General features: G+C 45.7%; 1 protein-coding gene across 1 annotated transcript; it reads right to left on the bottom strand.

Moving 5' to 3' along the window:
- Window positions 1–1,451: 1,451 nt before the first annotated feature.
- On the bottom strand, window positions 1,452–2,079 carry LOC105105578 (TRPM8 channel-associated factor 2). Its single transcript, XM_010999381.3, is given in 2 exon segments — window positions 1,452–1,769; window positions 1,771–2,079. Coding segments are annotated over 2 exon segments (627 nt in total).
- Window positions 2,080–8,038: the final 5,959 nt, after the last annotated feature.

The following is an 8,038-nucleotide window of genomic DNA, read 5'->3' as shown; positions in this document are numbered from 1 at the left end:
CAGAGCCATCCAATGGTTCCAGTCACTCAGGGGGGCTCCCGGGTCCATGTGCATTTTGACCCTCCACTCTCGACTTTGAGGACTCAGAGGAGAGGGGCCTGTGCCCTTGGGGTGTCCAGGACTGTCTCACTCACACAGACTGATCAGAGGTTGCACATGGCCTCGCTGGTATGGGGATGGATAATCCATCCAGAGTGCCACAGGTTGGGGCCCATCTCACGGGAGAGACCTCAGATGCCTTTGGACCTTATGATCTTCTCATTAAAGAATACAGGCACCGACTGCACATGGCACATGATGGGGTATCCATAATACATCCAACCTGAAGGAAGCAATAAGGAAGAAGAAATGAAGTGATGTGTGATGTCCTTATAGATTGTATTTCCTCTGTCGTCCCAGGAGACCCAGAACATTTTAAGTAGTCCCAGGTTAATCAGAAAAGCATCTGACTTTACCTTCCTGTCCAAGCTTATGTGCAGCCTAACTGGTCTTTTTCCCAGTTTCTCTAAGTTTTACATTTTCATCCCTACTTGATCCTGAAAAGTATATGTACACAGAATATAACTATTAGCATTATCATACTCTTTTTCTGTTTTGCAAGGGTGACTGTTCCTATGCATGACAAGAGAAGCTATGCTATAAGCAGTGCCATGGAATACTATTCATCTGTGCCAAAAAACGAGGTGGATTCACATACACAGGGGAATTAGGCAAATGAGGAAAAACACTGACTTACCTTCTTGGGATTCAAGTCAAATTCATTTGCTCCAATCTAATGGTTACGAGAGACCCCATCATTTGTCCAAGTTCTCTCTAATCTTTGCAAACAGAAGGGACCCTGCTCCACGGTGGAAGGAGATGTCAGGGGACCGCCCGTTGCTTCATAGCCATCAGCTCTTCCATCAGCTCAGAGATAACCCTCCCCGAGTTGTTCCAGAACACTCCTGGGCAGAGAAGCCCCCGAGTGTAAGGATTAGCCTGACATGTTCTCCCTGCCATCCCTGGAACACACTGACTCTCAATTTCATTCATTCGTCAGTGTTTATTTGGTGTCTGCTGTATGCCAGCTGGTGCACTACACGATGCTAGTGATACCAGGGTGCTAGCGGTAGACAGTAAGCAGAACAGACGTGATTCTTGTCTCTATAACCCTTGTAGATGTTCTCTCCGCTTACCAGCACTCTCTAACTATTCAAAATTTGGAGACACGATAGTAAATAAAACAAAACAAAAAATCCTGCCCTCGAGGTGTATAATGCTCAGTCCATAGGAGAGAACAAAGAAGATATTGTCCTTTATTTGTCAGGGGCCATTGTTATAACTACATTAGTAATTTGTAGTGATTCCATTTCATACTGACAGGTTTCTCCTCTGCTAGACTGGAAGAGCCTTAAAAATAGGGAACAGACCGCTATTTAACGTAGATCCCGTTCCCCACAGGGACACGTTACTCACCCGACGTGGAGAGGGTCCTTGGGCACCTTCTTAGAAACCTTGAGTTGGCCTCTGTCCCCAAAGATGTCCATGAAGTACACTCCGACCACACTGGTCACCTGGTTCCCTGGGACCTTGGACAGCACCTTGTCACTGCTGTGCTGACTGGCCCAGTACAAGGCCTGGCCCCCGATGAGCAAGCCCCCTCCACGTTTCACAAACTGGATCAGCTCTGCAGTCATGGTGTCATCGTAGGCAGTGATGCAGTAAACCCCCAGGGGTTCTCCCGGTTCTGGCTGAACCTGGGCCTCAACCCCAGAGCCCTGCAGGATGCTGGGCTAGTGATGCCAGGGATGGGTGCGCTCCAATGGGAGCCCCACGTGAGGGACAGAGCCAGCCCACTGCATTGAGAAGAAATGGGGCCAAGCCAGCCTCCAGCAGGTAGCCCTCGTGGGACACAACCACAAGGCGGCCTTGACCATAGGAGGAGGCGGCAATGAGGACCTGGCCCTGGTCATTCACCATGACTGGGAAGGCGGCCTCTCCAGTCAGAAGGAGTTCACTGGGGATGGGGTCTTTGGGGACATCCCAGCTTGTCACTCCAGACATGAGGGCCTCAAAGGCAGCAGCGGGAGTTGTCGCCATGGTTCAATCAGCTGCAGCAGAAGAGAGCAAAGACTCCAGTATAGGGAATGAATGAACAAAAAATAAATGGATAGTACCAGCTGTGCAAGTGTTAACAGTGAAAAAGATGAGTAAAAGTTTAGTAATTTCAGTATTATTATGAAAAATAAATAAATGGAGAAAGGCAACAGTTGCCTGCTCTCCCATGGTGACCTGCCCCACAGAACTGCAGCCAGGCTCACGTCGTGTGTGCGGCTGCCTCTCCATTGGTTCCCCAGGCTCTAGAACTCTTCATACAGATGATTTCTAAGGGGCCTCTCCCTCTTGATTTATTTTCATTACTCAGACGTTACCTACGGAAGACATTGTCTGTCCCTTCCTCCCGTTCCCCAACCTAGGTTTTCTTCCTGGCTCTGTCCTCTGCCAGCTCAGCTGTCCTCTCTTCTAGCGTCATTTTGCCCATTTCCAGTTATCCTTCATTTGTGGCTGCTACAAATGATCCCCATAGTTTATCCATATCCTGAACTTCTCCAGTGAACATAAATTCTTCATTTTAATCAGCATATGGAGCACTGCACTAACCTGCTCCAACTTTGTATGTAGAAAATTGAACTCATTTCTGCCTTCTCAACTGTTACTCTTCGATCAAATACTTCAGCTCACCTTTCTCATTTGCGTAAGGAAGATCATACCAGCCTTGAGGATTTTGAAGTGAGGGTCGATAGCATTATTACATGTCGAGTCTTTGCCAAGAGCCTGGCAAGTTACACCATCAAAAGCAAATTCCTGTGCTTTCAGCACTTTTTTTGGTTTCTCCAAATGATAGGAAACAGCACAGCCTTCGAATCATGATCAGCCTTTTCCTCTCTCCTCTTTGAACGTCCAAGTTGATCATCAAGCTTTGTCAAGAATCTGTCTCTTTCATTCCTGTCGCCACTAACCTGCTTCAGGTTCTTAGTACTTCGTGCTTGGACTGACCTGACCTGGAATCCTCAGTTCTCATAAATCCCCCTCAGAGCTGCACCACAGGTAAACCACGAGTGCCTCTTTCAGCCTGGGAGTGGAGGTCTTGGGGTCCCCCCCATCATGGTCTTTCAGCTTTATCTTCTGCCATTTCCAGAGCAGAGACTCTGTCCACTTGGGAAATGTGAACATGGCCTGTGATGCTAGCCTCTTTGTTCTGTAGGACGCCATTTCCTCCTTCCCTCCCCTTCTCTTTTGCCAACATTCATTACAAGAATTTTAAATGACTCGAAGAAGGCTGGTGAAAAGTTTCTGTATTTATTCTGAGAATAGAACCTTTTTATAGAAGGCCCTGGCGAGGTGGGTGAAGACTCATGAAACATGGTTTCGGTGCATTTTGCAGCTTGGATGTGAGCAGCAGGCATTTGGTTGAGAGGCATGGTCTGCTGACTTCTCAGCCCGACAAAACACTACCTTCCCCCCTGGCTTTTTCCAATCACCGAGGCTGGTGAAGAGGGGGAGAAATTGTTTATCATTTTGAGAAGCCAGGAGGCTTGGCATAATATTTCCATTTTAGCACTAGCCCAGACTCTGTGGGCTATTGCAGGTGACTGGTTTTCAAAGTTTAAAGATCTGGTCTCCTCTTTGCAAATTTAAGGAAAGGCAGGAGTTTTCTGTAGGATCATTGAGTCCCTGCAACCAAAAAGTTAGCTAACATCCTGCCCAGTAGGTGTGTCCTTCGATCCATCATCAGTGTGGTGGCAGAGGCATATGCAAAGGTCTTTTTATTTGGATGAAGCAATCAGTTGCTTTGCTTAATGAATCCTGGGAGAGTACTTTTCAGCCTCAGAAAAAAATATTTCAGAGACAATAGTTAAATGTTTAGAGAAAGATAAAAATTAATCTCCTGCTTTGCTTGAGAAGAAGCTGAGGAGGTAAGCTTGGTTGGAGAAAGTCTTGGAAAAAGAGATAGGTGTATGATATAAGAGCCATTGTGGTTTCATCAGAGGCTTTAGAGATAGTTGACATCTGATTCCCTTTCATCTCAGAAAATCAGGATCCATGAAGAGAGAAAGAAACGTGCTAGATCACCAGTCTGATGACAGGTCCCGGGTGGGCATGGGGACAGCCACGCGGGGGCAGGCGTCCTCCACTCAGTACACTAGCCTGAACACCTGTGACTGGGGCAGTGGAGCTGCAGGTAGAGGAACAGCACATATTCCTGTTCAGAAGTAACTTATGATGTGGCTGCCTTAAAGCCAAGAAAAAGTTTTCATTACAAAACCAAAAAATGAAATTTTCTACATATAGCCCCTGGATATTTTCTGAAAGTTTAAACTTCCCAGTGGGTGGGGAGGGAAGGACTTGAGAGCCTTTAGGAGAGGGTGTGGAGGTGGAAGCAGTGAGAATGACATAGGAGATGAACTGACGCTGAGAAGGTGAAGGCGTTCTGTGGGCCCCGTGGGGATGGGTGACTGTAGCCAGACTCTGTAAAGTGTCCCCAGGGAGGTGGGAGTCTAAGGGGTGAGGGAGGAAGAATTTGGGTGCTATGTCTAGAGAAAGTGGACTCAGTCTCTGTAAAGATGTCCTACCTTAATTAAGTAGCAGAACCACTGCTGAGACCATGGAGAGTGGGCATCTCGGCTGTAGCCATTGTGGACCAGGGACCAGAGGGAGACTTCCTGAACGTTTTTTGCTTAAGTACTGAGCTGAGATTGAAAATTCCCCAGTGCTTAACAGACAATGAATTTCCTACTAATCCAAGAGGACGTAGGCTCAGAGTCAAGTCTAATTTGATTGAAAGAAGATACAGTATCTGACGTTTCTCCTTTCGCGATTGTAAAGGTCATGAGAACAAGAACAGATTGTGACCTGCCACCACGTGTGTGACACTCTGAACCCGATAAGGGACGCTACACCCACGACACTGACTGGATGGTAGCTCTCCCCTCACACATTCCATATGTAATTGGAAACCACACCATATACTAAACTGTAAAAGAAGAGCAAACAAAATTCTGATTTTTTTTTTTTGGTGAAAACTTCAATTTTTTTTTTCAAAAACAAATGTGAAAATTCTTTTGAAAATGACTTTTGTTTTGACGCCTCTTCTTTGCTGCTGCCCCAGCCCACCCGTTGGATCCAGCAGGTCTGGGGACAGAGCATCCTCTTTCACCTCCCCAGGTTGCAGTTTTCTCACCTACCGTGTAACAGGACGAGGTCCCTAAATTCCTCTCAGCCCTGATGCTCTGCCTATGGCAGCCAAACAGACAAAATCAGACTCTTGTCTGATACGACCTAACAAGGATAACTGTGGGAAAAAACAAAAGAAAGAGAACCAAAGAAAATCAGAAACAGAAAGCAGATCAACAGGAAAGAAACTTCTCTCGTGCACTTTGGGCACCTGGAGGCTCCAACTGAAACACTTGCATTTATGTCTTTCTTTGATCCAAGGACCCATTAGCTCACATCCTGTCAGTGTTACGTTTAAGCCCTAAGCACAGAAACCCCAGTTCCATCACACAAAGAGAGAACTTCAGAGAAACCTTCCTCCCTCCGTGCCTGCACAGCGGGGACATTCACGCTCCAGAAGCAGTCGGAGAAGCCCATCTGATTGTGACTGTAGCTCAGGTCTGGTGTGAGAGGCGTCCGCCATGTAGGAGGGACGGCGGGATGGTCTGGAGGTGCTGCACAAAGGGAAGAGGATGTGATGATCTTTGGGAATATCCTTCTTCCTGCTCCCTCTTGGGACAGTGGTGCTTGGCTGGGAGACCTCCCAGAACACCTGAACGACACCCAGTGGTGCTCCTTGCGGGTCTCCGGGTCACTTCTCTCTGCATCTGGGTCTGTTACTGGGACTGAGATGATTCAGACTCTGAGGTTGTCTCAGCCTCCAAGTGTGTTCTCCAGATGCCACCATCATGATATCACCACCATCATGATGGTATTTCCCTGTGGTGAGCAAAGGAGCCTCTGCAAAGCTTCTGTCACCTTTGGTGAGAAACATGGACCAAAAAAATGACAGGAAATGGTGGCTGGCTGAGGAAAGGCCTTTAACAAAATGAGCAAAAGCAATGAGGTTGGTGACTGCTCTGGGCACGTCCTGTCTCAGTGTCCTTGGAGGAGGCTCATCCTTTGGGTTTCATCTTTGCTCTTTAATCCTCGTCTAGGAAATTGAAATACTGCTCCTGACCAGACAGGGCAAGACTGACCATTCTGAGCTGGACGACTGCCCTCTGATAACAGTCCAAAGCGATGCATCCTGGTGCAGGGCATGGCCAGCTGCTCTGGGGATGCCTCACAAGCCACCTGGGGTCGGTGCTGATGGTTTACAAAGAACCATGGCACTGAAAGTCACTTCACCAAGAGCTAAAGTTTGAAAATCCATACACTGGAAGCTAGGGTTCCTAGTGATTAATTTGCTGGATTTATTTGTTCCTTTTAGCATTTATAAAAGGTGCAGCACTTTGTGTTAAATGGGTGTGGGTTTTGTTTTTGTTTTTGTTTTTGTTTTTTGTTTTTTAGAGGTTGTTTGGTAACACTTTGAGACATAATTCATGTACCATGCAATTCACCCATTTAAAATGTATATAATTCAGTGGTTTTTAGTATGTTCCTAGAGTAGTACAATCATTACCACAATCAATTTTGAACATTTTCATTACCTAAATGGGGGTGGGTTTTGATGGATTATGAAGATATTTGTCTAGTTTAAGTTTCAGCTAGTTTTTAATTTATGACAGACTTTGAAAGACTTTTCAGTTGTTCTTTTCACCAAAGCCTTGCTACTGTAGCTGACAAGAGGTGGGACAGAGAGAATGAACTGTCTGCTTGAGAAAAGATAGAGTAAAAAGTGACCACTGAAAAATGTATGTATCTTAAAAGTTAACGTAAGAGAAGAAAAAAGACTGAAAATAAATTGAACTAAAATCATATTAAGTTAGAAAATAATAGTAAAATAACACCTCCCCTCCAAAGCAGAAGAAATGAAATAATGAAACTAAGAGGAAGTTTTATTTAAATAGAAAGAAAATGGAAAAAATTCCACGAGAATAATTTCACTGTTGCAGCTGATGGTCAGGAGCTGTAAGGTTTTCTGTATGGCCACAAGGGGGAGACAAAGAGCAACATAGGTGACCCTGGAATCCATGTCTATTTATTCAAGATAAAAATCACTTTAATTCCCTTTAGCAGTGCTTGTTATTTAATTTCAACAATATTTTCCAGACGTATGAGGTTCTGTGGTTCCATTTAGTGTGACCAACTGCCAGTGCGTTAATGTTTTGAAATGAATTGCCCATTCCTCTAATAAGTCAGTGGCTATATTGGGCTCAGGGGACAAAATAGAGCCACAGTCCTTTTACCTCCTTTAAAACTTTGAAGCAGCCACTACTGCTTCCCTAAAGTACCACTGGGTGATTTATGTCCTTCGAAATTTACACAATTTGCTAGGACTTTGGGTATTTCAGATACTGAGCTAATAACCTACAGGAATGTATGCTTCCCGTTGACCCTGCTCTCAGACGTGAGGATGGAAGTTTGCATGTCCTTAAGAATGAGCGAAGAACACTTGGATACAAGCCCTGCGTTGAAGACAAGCTTCCTCTAGGACTCCACCAAGTTGTCATTTGAAGCATGGGAGCTTCAAAATCCTCCAGACTAAGGAGGTGGAGTCTTAGGTATTGAGGGATACGTGCCTTAGATGAATGACCCTGGTGGTTAAATATTCCTGCAGGAACTAGAAAGAGCCTGTTTGGGTCTTAGCAGTTTTCACTGGGCCATTCTGTGACTCAGCAGTCATACACACAGCTCCCTGCAAGCAGAGGTCCAGGCCGTAGCAGACCCAGTAACAGAACACAGTGTAGTGGTGGCTCAAAGTCTGAGACAAGAGGTCAACTTCTGGAGCTGGACATGTGGCCTCACCGCTTGCTAGCTCTGTGTCTGCCTCTCTGAACAACAGAGATAGTAATAGTTACTGTTCTGTAGGACTGTTGTGGGCATAAATGAAAAGCATTCA

This window comes from Camelus dromedarius, chromosome 7 (genome assembly GCF_036321535.1).
Source record: "Camelus dromedarius isolate mCamDro1 chromosome 7, mCamDro1.pat, whole genome shotgun sequence".
Taxonomy (NCBI): Eukaryota; Metazoa; Chordata; class Mammalia; order Artiodactyla; family Camelidae; genus Camelus; species Camelus dromedarius.
The sequence above is the reverse complement of the archived record's forward strand: the minus strand, read 5'-3'. Positions and strand labels throughout refer to the sequence as shown.